Source organism: Pyrgilauda ruficollis, unplaced genomic scaffold (genome assembly GCF_017590135.1).
Source record: "Pyrgilauda ruficollis isolate IOZ18807 unplaced genomic scaffold, ASM1759013v1 scaffold192, whole genome shotgun sequence".
In the NCBI taxonomy this organism is placed as follows: domain Eukaryota; kingdom Metazoa; phylum Chordata; class Aves; order Passeriformes; family Passeridae; genus Pyrgilauda; species Pyrgilauda ruficollis.
This window is the reverse complement of record NW_024518318.1, coordinates 222,069-238,031: the sequence shown is the minus strand read 5'-3', so window position 1 is coordinate 238,031 and position 15,963 is coordinate 222,069. Positions and strand designations below refer to the sequence as shown.

The following is a 15,963-nucleotide window of genomic DNA, read 5'->3' as shown; positions in this document are numbered from 1 at the left end:
GGGGGGTGGGGGGGCTCGTCCCCGCTGTCCCCAGCTGTGCCCTCTGTCTGTCCCCAGGTGCGGCCGTGCTCCACCCGCTTCACCTTCCGCACGGGCCGGCAGGTGCCGCGCCTGGGGGTGATGCTGGTGGGCTGGGGGGGCAACAACGGCACCACGGTGACAGCGGCCGTGCTGGCCAACAGGCTGGGGCTGTCCTGGATGACCAAGACGGGGCGAAAGGTGGGTGTCCCCAGCAAGGTGGGTGTCCCCAGGGTGAGCCCTCCAAGGTGGGTGTCCCCAGGGTGACCTGAGTGAGGGTGTTCCCCCAGTGTCACCCTTGCAAGGTGGGTGTCCCCAGTGTGACCCCTACAAGATGTGTGTCCCCAGAGAAATCCCAGTGAGGTGGGTGTCCCCAGCAAGGGGGGTGTCCTCAGTGTGACCTGAGTGAGAGGGGTGTCCCCAGTGTCATTCCAGCAGGGTGGGTGTCCCCAGAGATGCCCCAGCAAAGGGGATGTCCGCAGGCTGATCCCAGCGAGGTGGGTGTCCCCAGCAGGGTCCCTGCAAGAGGTGTGTCCCCAGTGTGCCCCCAAATAAGAGGGTGTCCCCAGGGTGACCTCAGTGGCACGGGTGTCCTCAGTGTGACCCCTGCAAGGCCCATGTCCCTGGGGTGTCCCCAAAAGGACCCCAGTGATCTCCTGGGACCTGGGGTCATCCCACAGGGGATGGGGACCCCAAGCTCAGCTGCCTGCACCCCAATCTCCTCCCTGCCCCTGCCGGGGGGGCTCTGCATCCCCAGCCCCCCTCTCTGGGGGTGCAGGGACCCCTCCTCCCCCTGCCAGCACCTCATCCCTGCCTGTCCCCTCCCAGACAGCCAACTACTACGGCTCCCTGCTCCAAGCCTCCACCGTGTGCCTGGGCACCGGCCCCTCCGGTGATGTCTACGTGCCCTTCCGGGACCTGCTGCCCATGGTGCACCCCAACGACATCGTCTTCGACGGTAGGTGGGGCACGAGGGGGACCCCCCGGCGGCACGGGGCACCCCGAGCACTTGGGTCACCCCGTGTCCCCCAGGCTGGGACATCTCCTCGCTGAACCTGGCGGAGGCCATGAGGCGGGCGGAGGTGCTGGAGTGGCCGCTGCAGGAGCAGCTCTGGCCGCACATGGAGAAGATGAAGCCGCGAGCTTCCATCTACATCCCCGAGTTCATCGCCGCCAACCAGGAGGAGCGGGCGGACAACGTCCTGCGAGGCTCCATGGCCGAGCAGGTCCTGGAGGGGTGGAGCAGGGGAGGGGACGAGGGCCACCCACGGAGGGGGGGTGACACCGAGCTGACGCGTCCCCTCCCCTCGCCTCGGCCGTGTCCCAGGTGGAGCAGATCCGCCGGGACATCCGAGACTTCAAGGAGAGCAGCGGGGTGGACAAAGTCATCGTCCTGTGGACGGCCAACACGGAGAGGTTCTGTGACATCGTGCCGGGGCTCAACGACACCGCCGACAACCTGCTGAGGGCCATCGAGGTCAGGGGGCGGGCGAGGGGAGCGGGAGGGTGGCACCACCTCGGCCGTGGCTCTGAACCGCCCCGTGTCCCCGCAGCGAGGTCTGGAGGTGTCGCCGTCCACGCTCTTCGCCGTGGCCAGCATCCTGGAGGGCTGTGCCTACATCAACGGCTCCCCCCAGAACACCTTCGTGCCGGGGGCGGTGGAATTGGCCGCCCAGCGCCGCGTCTTCATCGGCGGCGACGACTTCAAGTCGGGGCAGACCAAGCTCAAGTCGGTGCTGGTGGATTTCCTGGTGGGCGCCGGGCTCAAGGTACGTGGGGGCTCAAGGGGGGAATGTCCCTGCCTGCAGGGGACAGGGGGTGACCTGCCCATGCCACCCCTGCCCAGACCAAGTCCATCGTGAGCTACAACCACCTGGGGAACAACGACGGGAAGAACCTGTCTGCGCCGCAGCAGTTCCGCTCCAAGGAGATCTCCAAGAGCAACGTGGTGGACGACACGGTCCAGGCCAACCCCGTCCTCTACGGCCCCCAGGACAAGCCTGACCACTGCGTGAGTTGGGGGGGCCTGGGGGGGTCACACACACGGGGGTGACAATGGGGGTGATGGCGACGTGGCTTTGGCAGGTGGTGATCAAGTACGTGCCCTACGTGGGGGACAGCAAGCGGGCGCTGGATGAGTACACGTCCGAGATCATGATGGGTGGCACCAACACCATCGTCATCCACAACACCTGCGAGGTGCGTGCAGGGCCACCGGGCCGTCCTCGGCGTGTCCCCGGGGTGTCCCCTGAGCGCCACGGCGGCTGCTGAGCCCTCGCTGCCCGCAGGACTCGCTGCTGGCCAGCCCCATCATCCTGGACCTGGCCATCCTGACGGAGCTGTGCCAGCGCATCACCTTCTGCACCGAGGCCGACCCCGAGTTCCAGGGCTTCCACAGCGTCCTGTCCATCCTGGCCTTCCTCTGCAAGGCCCCCCTGGTGCCCGAGGGCACCCCCGTGGTCAACGCGCTCTTCCGCCAGCGCAGCTGCATCGAGAACATCCTGAGGTACCCGGGGGACCCCGTCCTCGTGGCCACCAAGTGCCACCACGCCGGTGCCCGCGGTGGCACCCGAAGGCTTGCAGGGTGGTCCCAGTGTGGGATACTCAGGGTGCCAGGGGGTCCCAGTGCCCACCGTGGGGGTGTCCAAATCCAGGGGGTCCTGGAGCCCAAGGCCTGGTGGGTGGGTCCCAGTGTCACCAGTGGGTTCCAGTCTGTGCTGGTGATGGTCCCAGTGCCCAGAGATGCCCAGGAACAAGGTCCCAGCAAGGATGGGTCCCCATTTCCCAGTCACGGGGTGCCCAAGGGGGACTGGGGTGTCCCAGCACACAGACCCTGGCACCCAGTGGGTCCCAGTGCCTGATGCCCGAGGGGGTGCCCAAAGCAACTGGATCCCGGTGCCCAGCACCAGTGGCTCCCAGTAACCAATACTTGGGGTTCCCAGTACCAGTGGTCCCCAAATCTTTGGGGTTCCTAACTCCAGTGGGTCCCAAAGCTCGTGGATCTGAGCACCAGTGGGTCCCTGCTCCCAGGGGGTGCTCCCAGTACCTGGCGTGCCCCATTCCAGCTGCTCCCAGTGCCCAGCACCTGGAGGTGCCACACTTTGGTGTCCCCCAGTTCCCAAAGCTCATCACCCAGTGCCTGAACACCCACCCCACTGCCCCCACCCCAATTGTTGACGGCGACTCCAAACTGTGAAGCTTTGTACCCACCAATAAACCCCGAGCACAGCGCGACCCCCCCTCTGCTTCCTGGGGTCTCTTCACTCGGGTTCGGGGTCCCTCGCTTGGTCCTTGGGGGTCTCGCCTGGTCTTTGGGGTCCCCCTGGTGGATCCTTGGAACCTCAGCCGGTTTTGGGGTCACTTTGCTTGGTTCTGCGAGTTCCTTCACCTGGTTTTGGGGTCCCTTCGCTGGGTTTTGGGGTCCCTTGATTTGGTTCTTGGGGTCACCCTCACCTCGTTTCTCATTTTATTTGGGGGTCCCCTACTTGGTTTTGGGGTCCCTTCCCTTGTTTCTGTGATTTCCTTCACTTGGTTTTGGGTCCCTTTCTTTGGTTCTTGGGGTCCCCCTCACCTTGTTCCTCTTCGTTTGATTTTGGGGTCCCCTCACTTGGTTTTGGGGTCCCCTCACTTCTGTGAGTTCCTTCACCTGGTTTTGGGTCCCTTTCTTTGGTTCTTGGGGTCCCCCTCCCCTCCTTCCTCTTTGTTTGATTTTGGGGTCCCCCCACCCCCAGCAAGACCCAAATATCGCCGCCTTCTGAAAAAAAATCAAATTACATTTATTGATNAATAAAGGAAGGGGTGGGGTGGGGCGGGCGGGGGGGGCGCTGAAATGACAGGGGAAGGTTTGGCCGTGACGGGGCGGGGTTCGATCATTAAAATTAATGAATTTAATTCATTTTTTTTGTTTGTTTTTTGTATTTTTTTGTTTCGGTGGTGGGTTTCGGGTCTGGCTGTCGGCGGCCTCGGCGCGGGGCTCACACGCTCATTGTCATGCTGGGCGAGTACTATAGAGAGATATAATATATCATATATAATATATCATATATTATGTATTATATATTATATAAATAATATAATATATAATTATATCAATATAACATAATTAATATAATATAATATAAATATTATAAAAATAAATAATATAATATATATAATAAATGGGGTGGTCCCAGCAGATGGGGGAACCCAAATGAAAGGGGTCCCAGTGAATGGGGTGGTCCCAGTAAATGAAGGAGCCCCAGTAAATGGGGTCCCAGTACATGGTGGGGGGCAATAAATGGGCTCCCAGTAAACGGGGCGGTCCCAGAATATGGGGGAGTCCCAAAAAATGGGATCCCAATCCGTGTGGGGGGCTCCCAGTGCATTTACTGGGGGTCCCAGGAAATGGGGGGGGTCCCAGTGCATGGGGGGGTCCCAGTGCATTGGAGATCCCCACTAAAGGAGGTGCCAGGACATGGGGACCCCAATCAATGGGTGCCAGCACCGTGGGGGTCCCAGGGTCCCCAGCTCACCTTTGGCAGCCCATCCATGTCCCCGGAGCCTGCCAGGAGGACAGCAGGGCATTAGAGACCCCCCCAGTCCACGTGTCCCCCCCGAAATGTGTGTGTCCCCAGCCTGTGAGTGTCCCCCAAAGTGTGGCCTCCCAACGCTCCATGAGCCACGTGTCCTTCCCAAACCGTGTGGGTCCCCCAGTCCATCCGTGTCCCCAAATCCTTGTGTGTGTGTCCCCAAATCCCTGTGTGTGTCCCCAAATCCCTGTGTGCCCAAATCTGTCTACATGTCCCTAAATCCCCGTGCCTGTCCCCAAATCCCTGCATGTGTCCCCAAATCCCTGTATGTGTCCCCAAATCCCTCTGTGTCCCCAAATCTGTGCCTGTCCCCAAATTCCTGTATGTGTCCCCAAATCCCCATACCTGTCCCCAAATCCCTGTCTGTCCCCAAATCCCCGTGCCTGTCCCCAAATCCGTGCCCGTCCCCTCAGTTCACTCCCCCCTCCCACCCACAAGCCCCTCCAGCTGCACGAGCCCACCCAGCCTCAGATGAAGCTCACATCCCACAGGGTCTGGGATTTTGGGGTTCCTGTGGGGCACAGGGGGCCCCTCGTGTCCCCAGGGGTGTCCCCAGGGGTGTCACCCACCTAAGGATCCGTTCATGTGGTGCGGCTCCATGGCGCTCATCCCGCCCATGGGCCCCTCTGCTCCGGGCCCCATGGGGAACTGCCAGGGAAAAGGGGGGGGCTGAGCCGTGCTGGGGGGTCCCCAGCCCCCGTCCCCAGCCCCCGTGTCCCCAAAGCCCCGTGTCCCCAGCCCCCGTGTCCCCAGGGCAGCACTCACGCTGGGCCGGCTCCCCGCGGGGCCGATGGGGTTCATCATGGTGTACATGTTCTCGCTGGAGTTGGTGGAGTCTGGGGGGGTCAGCACAGCGGGGGGGTCAGCGTGGGCCCCCCAGATCCCAGTCACACCCCCCAGATCCCAATCATGCCCCCAAATCCCAATCACACCCCCAAATCCCAATCACAGCCCCCCAAATCCCAATCACACCCCCAAATCCCAATCACATTACACCCTCAAATCCCAATCACCCCCCCAGATGCCAATTATCCCCCCAAATATCACTCATACCCCAAACCCCAATCACCTTCCCAAATCCCACTCACAGCCCCCCAAATTCCACTCACGCCATCAAATCCCACTCACATCCCCCAAATCCCAACCATGCCCCCAAATCCCACTGATACCCCCAAATCCCAACCATGCCCCCATATCCCACTCACCCCACCCCAAATCCCACTCCCCCCATCCCCTCCCCTCACTCACCTCCGGGGCTGGGCAGGATGGGGGTGCCGGGGGGGCCACCGCCCCCAGGAGGGCCCTGGAAGGGAAAAGCAAAAAGGGGGGGTGGGTTTGTGGGGGGGGTCACAGGGTCACTGCAGCCCCCCCGTCCCCAAAAGTGCACCCCAATACTCACCACGTAATTCCCAGGGGATGAGGAGGAGTAGGCGATCTGGGGGGACAAAGGGGAGTCAGGAGGGGGGGGACAGGGGGGCAGCACCCCCATAGGACCCCCCCCCAGGGTATTTCCCCCCTCCCCAAATCCCAAAACTTACAGAGTTGGCGTTAGGGTTGGGCCAGGGCCCGCGGCCACCGGGACCCCTGGCAAGGCAAAGGGACAGTGAGGGGGGGTCCTGCCGGGCCCGAGGCTCCCCCCACGCTGGGGGGGTCATGGGGGTGGGCACGGGGGTCTTACATGTTCATGGTGGGCATTCCAGGGCCGGCCAGGGAGCTGGGGGGGGGGCGCATCCCGCTGCCGTAGCTCTGCCGGGAGAGGGGGGGGTCAGCAGGGCTGGGAGACCCCAGCAGTGTCCCCACCCTGTCCCTGTCCCTGTCCCCACCCTGTGCCCCTGTTCCTGTCCCTGTCCCCACCCTGCACCCCTGTCCCCATCCTGCACCCCTGTCCCTGTCCTCTCCTGTGCCCCGTAGTATCCCCATTCCCTGTCCCCAACCCTGTCCCCAAAAGCCATCCCTGTCCCTATATCCCCATTCCCTGTCCCCATTCCCTGTCCCTCTTATCCCATCCCTGTCCCCACCCACATCCTTATTCCTGTTTCCCTGTCCCCACCCCTGAATTCCCATTCCCGTCCCTTTATCCCTGTATCCTTCTATCCCTGTATCCCCATTCCTGTCCCACTGTGCCCATCCCCACATCCTTGTCACCCTGTCCCTGTAACCACTTCCACCCCTGCATCCCTGACCCTGCTCTATCCCAACACCCCAGTACCCCATTATTCCATTATCTCAGCACCCCAGTATCCCATTATCCCAGTACCCTAGTATCCCCCCACCACCCTATCCCCCTATCCCAGTACCCCCCTACCCCAGTATCCCAGTACCCCCCACCCCCATCCCAGTATCCCAGTACCCCCCATCCCAGTGCCCGTACCTGCGGCCCCATCCCGGCCATGCCTCGGGGGGGGTTCATGCGCTGCATCGGGCCCCCCATGCCAGGATGCCCTGCACAAATCGGGGAGGGGGAGGGCGTCAGACCCCGGAGCCCGCCCTAAACCCCCACCCTGGGGTGTGGGGAGGGGCTCAGGGACCCCAGCCTCACCCTGTGACCGTGCAGCCGGGTCCATGGCGTTGGGCAGCAGCGGCTGGGAGCCAGGAACACCCACGGGGGGCTGCAGAGAGGGGGGGGCAACAGGAGGTCAGGGTGCTGGGGGGGGGGGGCTGTGACCCCTGGGAGGGCCTGGGGGGGGGCTGTGACCTCAGGGGGGCTGCTGGGGACACGAGGGGAGGCTGTGTAAACCCCCCCACCCCCAAGAACCCGCTCAGGACACGCAGACACGGGGCTCAGGTGTGTGCTCGGTACCTGGAAGAAGGCGGGGGGCACGGGACCCCCGCCCATGCCATCCCCGGGGGGCAGGTTCCCCATCACCGGGCTGGGCGCTGCCGCCGCGCTCTGCGGGGACAGACAGCTCAGAGCGGGCTTGGGGGGGTCCCCAAAGCCCCCCAGACCCCATTATCCCCCCAATCCCAGCACCGAGCTCGCCCCCACATCCCCCTCGCAGCTCGGGGCCGGGGGGCGCGGGCGGGGGGCGCCGGCCCCGCGGCCCCGTCCGGGGGGAGCTGTAAAGGGAAGGAATGCGCCGCTTTTCCGGCTCCAACGCGCCACAAATGGTTTCAATTTGGAGGCCAGCAGGAGAAGGGGGGGACCCCGCGCTGCCCCCTCCACCCGGGGGGCCCCGCGCCCCCCACCCCGCCCCCCAAGCCCACCGCCAGCCCGTGCGGGGATGGGGGGTCCCGCGGTGCTCGGGGGGTGCTGGGCTGGGGACAGGGATGGCGATGGTGACACCCCGTGGCACACGGGTCACGGCTGGGTGACAGCCAGGCTTGGTGACAACGGCACCCAGATGGGGTCTCCACCCCATGGGATACGTGGGGGTCCCGGGGTGGGGGGTCGCAGGCTGTGTCCCCTCTTGGGGACCCCCTCTGCTGCCCCAGACACAGCGACAGGGACAGGCTGAGGCCACTGCTGTCCCCCAGCTGCAGCCCCCCGGGGGTGACAGCGCTGTCCCCTCAGAGCAGGGACCAAATGGGGACCCCCCCCGTCCCCCCCATCGCTCGGTGATGCAAAGCAGAGTTGCCATGGCAACAGGTTGGGGAGCTGCGGCTCCTCCCGCGGGCTCAAGGTCAGGAGGGAGAAAATTGGAGGGGGGGGACGACACACAGGTGGGGGACAGTTTGGGGGCTGCTCACCCCCGGCGGGACCCCAGACCCCGCTGTGGGGCAGCTGCTGCCAACACCCACCCCCAACTGCTGTGCACAGGCTGGACCCCCCCCAGTTTTAGGGGGTCACCAGGATTCTCCCGGGGGTCCCGATGTGCCTGGTGGGGATGGAGGGGGTGGAGCAGCACCCCTGGGGACATGAGGGGGCTGCACCTCCGTGCTGGGACCCCCAGTTCAGCCCAGCTGGGCACTGGGACGGGGTCAGGGCTGTGTGGGGCACCCCAGCGGGCGCGGGGGGGGCCGTGGGGCTCCCCCCTCCCCAGCTGTCCCCAGCTCTGCCAGGCAGCAGTGCCATGGCAACGTGGCCTGACCCGCGCCATGTCCCCGGCGTCACCGGCACCGCACCGGCAGCCTCATTAATTCCAGCATGGAAATCAGCTCTGCACAGCGCTGGGGGCGGCGAGGGGGGGGTCCTGCTGCAGCCCCCGCGGCGCCAGCGCGACCCCACGGGACCCCAGGGGACCCCACGGGGGTCAGGGGTTTCCTGGGGGGCAGCAGCTCCGTGTGGGCCCTGCAGGGTCCTGAATCCAGGGGGCACGGAGGGTCCTGCAGCCCCCAGAGCCCCCCCCGTGGCACTGTGGGTGTCCCCCCAGGGGACAGGGACCCGCCCCCCCAGCACCCCATCTGCATCCCACGGGGGCATCTTGCACTGCACAGCATCCCTCATCCCGTGGGACTGGGGACAACACAGCATCCTACAACATCCCACAGCATCCTGCATCACCCCACAGCATCCCACATCACCCCAGAGCCTCCTGCATCACCCCACAGCATCATGCATGACCCCAGAGCATCATGCATGACCCCAGAGCTTCCTACAACATCCCACAGCCTTCTGCATCACCCCACAGCCTCCTGCATCCCATGGCATCTCCCATCCCAGAGCACCGTGGGCTCCACAGCATCCCACATCACCCCAGAGCCTCCTGCATCATCCCACAGCCTCCTGCATCCCCCATCCCAGAGCACTGTGGGCTCCACAGCATCCCACATCCCACAGCCCTGTGGGTCCCACAGAACCCTGCATCCTGTGGGGCTGTGGACCCTGCATCACCCACAGCACCCTACAGCATCCCACAGCATCCCCCTGCATCCCACAGCACCCCACAGCACCCTACAGCATCCCCCTGCATCCCACAGCATCCCCCTGCATCCCACAGCACCCCACAGCATCCCCCTGCATCCCACAGCATCCTTTGGGACATGGATCCTGCATCATCCTGCATCCCATGTGCTCTGGATCGTGCATCCCACAGCACTGTGGACCCTGCAGCACCCCGGGGACCACTCCCCACCCCAGGGCACGGCGCAGCCCCCCCGTGCCTGGCAGGAGCAGGGCAGGGACACACTGCCCCCGTGCCAATGACTGAACCCCCAGAGCTGGCACTAGGAAGGAGCAGAGCCGTTCTGGGGGGGGTCCCCTCAGTGTGTGGGGGTCCCACCGAGCCCCAGTGCTGCAGTGACACCGCTGGGGAGGGGTGACACCCCCCCACACACAGCGAGAGCCTGGCACTGCGCCCATGGTGAGGGGGGGTCCCTGTCCCCAGAGGGGGGTGACAGTGGGGGATGGGCACACCAGGGCACGCCGGGGTCCCCGAGGGGGGGGCACCGAGCCAGGCCCCCAGGGATTAACCCCCCCTCACCGCTGCCCTGTGAAATAGGTCACCCACAGATCCGGGGCTGGCAGCACACAGGGACCCGGGGGGGGTCCCGGCGGGGGGTGGGGGGTCCCGGCGGCGGTGAGGGGGGGTCGGCGGGACACGGACCCCCCCGTGCCGAGGCACTCACGTAGTCATGGAAGGCTTTGGCCTCGCTGGAATGCTCGCAGGTCTCCCGGCGGTCCGGGGCGGCGCAGTACAGATCCCAGAAAACGCTGGGAAAACGGGACGGGGTTGGGGTGGGGGGCGGCGGGTGAGGACCCCCCCCACAATTTACACCCCCGCCCCCCTCCCCAGCGAGCCCCACGTGTCACCGGTGGGGCGGGGGGGCTGCGGCCGTGTCCCCCCCTCGGCGGGGGCCTCCCGGCTCAGCCTGTTTTCCCTGGAAACGGTCGCTACGGCCGGAGCCCAAATTCCTGGGACTTTACATCAGGCTGCAGCATCCCGGGCCGGGATGGGGAGTGGGGGGGTCCCCTGCCGGAGCCCCCCGCCCTGGGTGTGGGACAGCACAGGGGCCCCGTTTGTTTCTGGGTGCCCCCCCAGGTTTAGGGGGTGCCAGCTTAACCCCCCCAAAATCACCAACTGATCAATCACTGCCCACCCCCGAGCCCCCCCACACTCCTCGGGGGGCTCTGCTGGGCCCCCCCCCACCCAGTGCGGGGGTCCAGCCCCGGGGCTGGGAGCCCCCCCAGCTCCTCTCTTGGTGCCAAATTGGATCCAGCTGGAGGAGCCGGGCGGGGGGGCCGGGATGGGAGGGAAAGGGGGGGGCCCCCAAATCGCTGATGGGAAAAGCAGAGGGACAGGTTTATGGGGTACGAGGTGATGTGGTGGCAGAACGGGGGGTGGGGAGCAGCTTCCAGACCCCCTCCCAGCCCTTCTGTCACAGGAATGGGGGGGGGTTCCCCCTTTTCCGACCCCCCCAGATCCCAACTCACCACCACCAGGAGTGCAGGAAGCCGGGGGGCTCCCCCAGCGTGATGTTCTTCTCCCATCGGATCTGCAGGCAGGGACACGGGCAGGGGGGGTCAGCGGGGGGGGTCAGCACCCCCACCAGGGGTGGGAGCGGCTCCAGAACCCCCCGTGGGTGGGATGGGGGGGTCCGGGGGTGCTGCCCTCCCCCCTTACCTCCGACAAGAAGGTCTGGGCGGATTTCTGGGCCCCCACGTGCAGCAGGTACTCGTAGACGTAGAGCGCCAGCCTGGGGGGACAGGACGGGGACAGGGACAGCGTCAGGGAGCGGCCACCCCCGCGGTGACATCCCCACCCAACGGACCCCGAGGCACGGCCAGGACGGAGCCCCCCGCCCAATCAGCGCAGAATTAACGAAGGAGGTTCGATGTCACCTCCCTGCGAGGTGACACGGGTGGCACCGAGTGACTCCCGCCGGTGGCACCGCACGCCCTCCACGGCAGCACGGCCGGGGTGGCTCCAGGACAGGCGACACAACCCACACAGGATGTGGCTCAGTGCCACCACGCGTGTCCCCGGGGCTCCGTCCCCTCCCGGGACCCGCGGGGGTCCCAGCCCCGGGGGGTGCCGCTCCCGGGGACCGCGGTGGCCTCGGGCACGGGGACACTGCAGGACAGGGACAGCGGGGTCACCGTCCTGGGCACCGGGGGTGGCAGCGGCCGCGGAGCATCGGGAGCCCCGGTGCCATTCCGGTCCCCGCTGCCCCGGGGGATGGCACGGCCGGGGAGGGCTCCCGGTGCCCTCGGGGATGCTGCGGACCGGGCACATCCCGGCGCCCGGTAGCCCCGGTGCCACCGCGGGTCACGGTGCCCCGGGGGATGGCAATGCCCCCGGGATCAGCCCGGTGTCCCGGAGGATGGCAGAGACCGGGGGGCACAGCCCAGCTCACGGTGCGCTCGCGGTACCCTGGCGGATGGCACGGACCGGGGGGATCATCCCGGGTCCCGGTGCCCCGGGGGATGGCACGGTCGGGGAAGGGGCATCCCGGCTGCCGGTGCCCCCGGGGATACCGGGGAGATCAGCCCGGGTCCCGGTTCTCCCGGTGGCCCAAGATGTGGCAATAGCCGGGGGGCACATCCCGGCTCCCGTTAGCCCCGGCGTGATCGCGACTCCCGGTGCCCCGGGGGACGCCACGGACGCCGGCACATCGCAGCTCTCGGTGCCCCGGGGGACGTCACGGATCGAGAGGGATCATCCCGGCTCCCGGTGCCCCGGAAAGCCACGGACCGGGGGGATCATCCCGGTTCCCGGTACCCCGGGGAACGGCACAGATCGGGGGGAATCATCCGTGCTCCCGGTGCCCCGGGGGATAGCACGGACCGGGGGGATCATCCCGATTCCCGGCGCCCCGGGGGATGCTACGGATCGGGGGGCTCATCCCTTCTCCCGGTGCCCCGGGGGATGCCGCAGACCGGGGGGCTCATCCCGGCTCCCGGTGCCCGGCTGACCCCCGCCGCTCCCAGGGTGGACGCGGAGCCGAGGGGGTGGGAGCGGGGGACACGGAGGAGGGGAGTGGGCACGGAACACGGAGGCGAGGGGTGGGCATGGAGGGGTAAGGACTCGAGGGGGGTGGGCACCCAGGGATGGGGGCACACGGAGGATCAGGGACACGAGGGGGTTGAGTTAAAGGGGCAGTGGCACGAGGGGACACGGGCACGGTGGGCACGGAGGGACACGAGGGGGTGGCACGAGGGGTACAGAGGGTGGACATGTGGCAGGGTGGGCACGGAGGGACACGGACGAGACAGGGTGGGCACGGGCATGAAAGGGTGGATATGGGAGGGGGGGACACAGGGGGACACAGAGGGACACGGATGTGACGGGGTGGACTTAAAGGGGCAGTGACACGAGGGGATGGGGACAGGAGGGACACGGAGGGGCACAGGGGGGTGGCCACAGACACGCGACACAGAGGGACACGGATGTGACAGGTGGACGTGGGGGTGGACACGTGCGAGGGGTTGGGCATACATGGACACGGACACCACGAGGGGACACACGGACACCACGAGGGGACACACGGACAGGGATGGGAGCAGGGAGTCACGAAGGGACTCGGACACCAGGGGGCGGGCACGGACACGGTGTGACACCGGGGGGACACGGCGGGGACACGGAGGGGACAAGGATGGACACAGGGGAGTGGACGTGGAGGGACACGGACACCGGAGGGGGCTCGGACATGGGGAGGGGACACGGACATGATGCACTCGGGACACGGGGAGGCGACACCGGGATGGGGACAGCCACCCTGCCAGGGGACACAGCCACAGAGTCCCCTGGCTCCCACCCGGCCCCGGGGTCCCCTCACACTCGGGGGGTCCCTGTGCTGCCGCGGGGGGGGATCTGTGTGCCCACGTGCGTGTCCCCCCCCCCCCCTCGGGTCACGGGGGTCACCGGGACACTCAGCCAGTGCCAGGGGGATGCTCAGTAGCCCAAAAAGGACCGGGAGGGTCTGGCAGGGGTCAGGGGGTGCTGAGGTGGGGGTGCTGCCCCCCTGCCCCCCCCTCCGGGGCCGGCTACGCCCTGGCAGGGTGACACGGGACAGCCGGACCCGCCTGTTCCTCTTCCCCACACCAGGCAGCAGCGGCCGGAGCGCAGGCGAGTGGGGCTGCCGTGGTTGGGAGGGGGAAGGGGGGCAGGAAATGCCCCGCTGGGACCCCCAGGAGCTGCCCAGCCCCGCAACAGCGGCAGCGGGGTGGGGACTGCACTGGGCTGCACTGGTTTGCACTGGGAGGGGGCATCCGCTGGCAATGGGGGTCCTGATTCCCGTTTCCCACCAGGCTCCCGCTGCAGTGGAAGGACCATGGGGGTCCCCGCGGCCCCGCTGCTGCTGCTGCTGCTGCTGCTGCTCCCGGTGAGCCCCTTTTTCATCGTGTCTCCGTGTTTCCCCTTGCTGCTGGGCATTTCCGATGAGCTGGACCTGAGCAACAGGAGCAGCGGCTGTGCCGAGCTGGACTGGGGCCCGTTCCGCCGGCAGCGCCGGCTGCTGCTGAGGAACAACGGCATCGAGGCGCTGAGCCCCTCGGCCCGCCTGGGACCCCGGCTGGAGGAGCTGGACCTGGCGGAGAACCGGCTGCGGGAGCTGCCCCGCGGCTTCTTCAGCAACGCCACGGCCCTGCGGAGCCTGAGCCTGGAGGGGAACCCCCTCCCCGCCGTGCCCCCCGCCGCCTTCCAGCCCACGCTGAGCTCCCTGAGCGTGTCGTGCCGCTGCGACCTGCTGGGCACGGTGCTGGCACCCTGTGCCCGCGAGGGCATCACCTGCCTGTGCCTCACATCCCACGGGCATCCCTTCAACGTCACGGAATTCCACGGCCGGGAGTGCGGGCCCGGCGCGGGGCTGGCGGCCGGGGTGGCCGCGGGGGTGGTCGTGCTGGTGGCAGCGCTGGTGGCCGCGCTGGTGGCCGCGGTTCGGTACCGGCGGAGGAGAGCGGGAGCCGCGGTGGGCGGCGTGGGGAGGGGGAAGCGGGATCCCGCTGGAAACCCGCGGCAGCCGCGCTACATCAGCCGGGACACCGGGAGCGGCTCCGCCGATGTCACCGACGGCCCCGACTACGAGAACGTGTTCGTGAGCCCCGGCACGGCCCCGGGCGCCCCGCGGGGATGGGCACCGGCGGGGCAGGAGCCGCGCTACAGGTGAGGCTGCGGCACAGGGAATGGGCATTCCGGGAATGCTCCATCCCCTCCCTGCTGGGCTGTGCCCTGGTGGGTTGTGCTGCCCTATGCGGCCTCATGCCACTCCATCCTGTGCTGAACCTGCCGTCCCATCCATCCCTTTCCATCCAGCCCATCTCAGCCCAGCCCAGCCCAGCCCAGCATTCCCCCCTCCCTGAGCCCCCCCTGTCCCCCAGCCCCCAGGTCCTGCTGGATGAGGATTATTTCCTGGAGAGCGATCCCGGGGACCAGCCCATCTACGCCAACACTGTGTGCCCCACTGAGGACATCTACATCATTCCTGACCAGTGAGGGGCTGGGGGACCCTGCCGGGGCTGGGGGGACCCCCCTGTGTCCCCCACTGCTGCCCTTTCCCCGGCTGTCCCCCAGCCCAGAGGGGACAGGGACATTCCCCGCAGCCGTGCAGGGCTCCCACGCACGTCCTGCGGGAGCGCCTTTTGCAGGGAGGATTTTTTTGGCAGCCCCAGTCGCCTCCTTCGCCCCGGTTCTCAGGCGGAGGTGAGGGCTGAGCTGGCGTTTCCTCCCGGGGCTGCGGCCACCGACCGCGGGGACACCGGGTGCCACATCCGCCACCGGAGCCTCGGGGCCAGCGCTGGAGGAGCGGGGCTGGGCTCGGCCTGGCTGAGCTGGGACTGGCTGAGCGGGGCTGGGCTCGGCCTGGAGGAGCTGGGCTGGGCTCAGCTCTGGAGCTGGGCTCAGGGCTGGAGCTGGAGCTGGGCTCAGGACTGGAGCTGGAGCTGGGCTCAGCTCTGCAGCTGGAGCTGGGCTCAGCCTGGAGCTGGAGCTGGGCTCAGCCTGGAGCTGGGGCTGGGCTCAGTCTGGATCTGGAGCTGGGCTCAGCCTAGCTGAGCCGGGCTGACCACAGCCTTGGCTTCCTCTTCCCCTTTCTGGGCCGGTGGAGAGCATGGGGTGCGCTGGCCTGGGGACGTGCTGGCGGTTGGGGACATCCGGTGGCACCTGCTCAATCTTTTCCTGCGAATTCTGCTGCTTTGGGGAACAAAGAAAAAGCTCCTTTTTTAAATCCTCCTGGTGGGACCCCGTGCTGTTGGGACACAGGGACCCCATGGCTTGTCTGGGTGTCCCCCCAGTCCCTGGGAGGCTTCACTGTGCCCCATTAAATGGTTTAATTATCTCTAATTACCCGCATAGCTCGTGGTCTGTGGGAAGCCCTGGGCAGGATGTGGGGTTTTCCTGGGGGCTCCCAGAGTCTGTGTCCCCAAAGTGGGGGTCCCAAGGGAGCAGACCCTCAGGAGCAGGTGCCCAGAGCCCCAAAGTGGGGGTCCCAAGGGACCAAAAGCCAGGTTTGTCCTGTCCCCTGTCCCCAGAGAGGCCATCTCCACAGCTTGTATCCCCCAGTC

The 15,963-nt window shown here is 66.8% G+C and overlaps 3 protein-coding genes across 3 annotated transcripts in view; 2 read left to right on the top strand and 1 right to left on the bottom strand.

Annotated features, from left to right (window-relative positions):
* Window positions 1-3,175, top strand: part of ISYNA1 (inositol-3-phosphate synthase 1) — a 4,518-nt gene extending 1,343 nt beyond the window's left edge. The window contains exons 3-10 of the mRNA XM_041465852.1: window positions 58-219; window positions 847-976; window positions 1,051-1,244; window positions 1,346-1,495; window positions 1,572-1,787; window positions 1,865-2,029; window positions 2,104-2,217; window positions 2,307-3,175. Coding sequence (XP_041321786.1) covers window positions 58-219; window positions 847-976; window positions 1,051-1,244; window positions 1,346-1,495; window positions 1,572-1,787; window positions 1,865-2,029; window positions 2,104-2,217; window positions 2,307-2,879 — 1,704 coding nt within the window. The 3' untranslated portion in view covers window positions 2,880-3,175. The remainder of the gene's footprint in view (window positions 1-57; window positions 220-846; window positions 977-1,050; window positions 1,245-1,345; window positions 1,496-1,571; window positions 1,788-1,864; window positions 2,030-2,103; window positions 2,218-2,306) is intronic.
* Window positions 3,176-4,217: 1,042 nt separating this feature from the next.
* On the bottom strand, window positions 4,218-11,866 carry SSBP4 (single stranded DNA binding protein 4). The gene is made up of 14 exons (XM_041465846.1): window positions 11,836-11,866; window positions 11,087-11,271; window positions 10,897-10,958; window positions 10,092-10,176; window positions 7,387-7,476; window positions 7,126-7,195; window positions 6,958-7,028; window positions 6,265-6,332; window positions 6,125-6,170; window positions 5,986-6,021; window positions 5,835-5,889; window positions 5,352-5,422; window positions 5,156-5,234; window positions 4,218-4,558 (listed from the first exon to the last, which is right to left on the bottom strand). The coding sequence occupies exons 1-14, from the start codon at window positions 11,864-11,866 to the stop codon at window positions 4,485-4,487; spliced, it is 1,023 nt and encodes a 340-aa protein (XP_041321780.1). The 3' UTR covers window positions 4,218-4,484.
* Window positions 11,867-12,574: 708 nt separating this feature from the next.
* Window positions 12,575-15,317, top strand: LOC121352705. The gene is made up of 3 exons (XM_041465881.1): window positions 12,575-13,531; window positions 13,714-14,566; window positions 14,782-15,317. The coding sequence occupies exons 1-3, from the start codon at window positions 13,132-13,134 to the stop codon at window positions 14,894-14,896; spliced, it is 1,368 nt and encodes a 455-aa protein (XP_041321815.1). The 5' UTR covers window positions 12,575-13,131; the 3' UTR covers window positions 14,897-15,317.
* The last annotated feature ends 646 nt before the right edge of the window (window positions 15,318-15,963 follow it).

Coding starts and splice junctions, on each gene's coding strand:
- SSBP4 (XM_041465846.1), bottom strand. CDS start 11,866: ATGATCCCCCCGGTCCGTGCCATCCGCCAGG. Junction 11,272..11,835: donor GGTCCGTGCCATCCGCCAGG/GTACCGCGAGCG, acceptor TAATTCTGCGCT/GATTGGGCGGGGGGCTCCGT. Junction 5,423..5,834: donor CATCCTGCCCAGCCCCGGAG/GTGAGTGAGGGG, acceptor TGACCCCCCCAG/ACTCCACCAACTCCAGCGAG.
- LOC121352705 (XM_041465881.1), top strand. CDS start 13,132: ATGATGCACTCGGGACACGGGGAGGCGACACCGGGATGGGGACAGCCA. Junction 13,532..13,713: donor CAGCAGCGGCCGGAGCGCAG/GCGAGTGGGGCT, acceptor GTTTCCCACCAG/GCTCCCGCTGCAGTGGAAGG. Junction 14,567..14,781: donor GGGCAGGAGCCGCGCTACAG/GTGAGGCTGCGG, acceptor CCTGTCCCCCAG/CCCCCAGGTCCTGCTGGATG.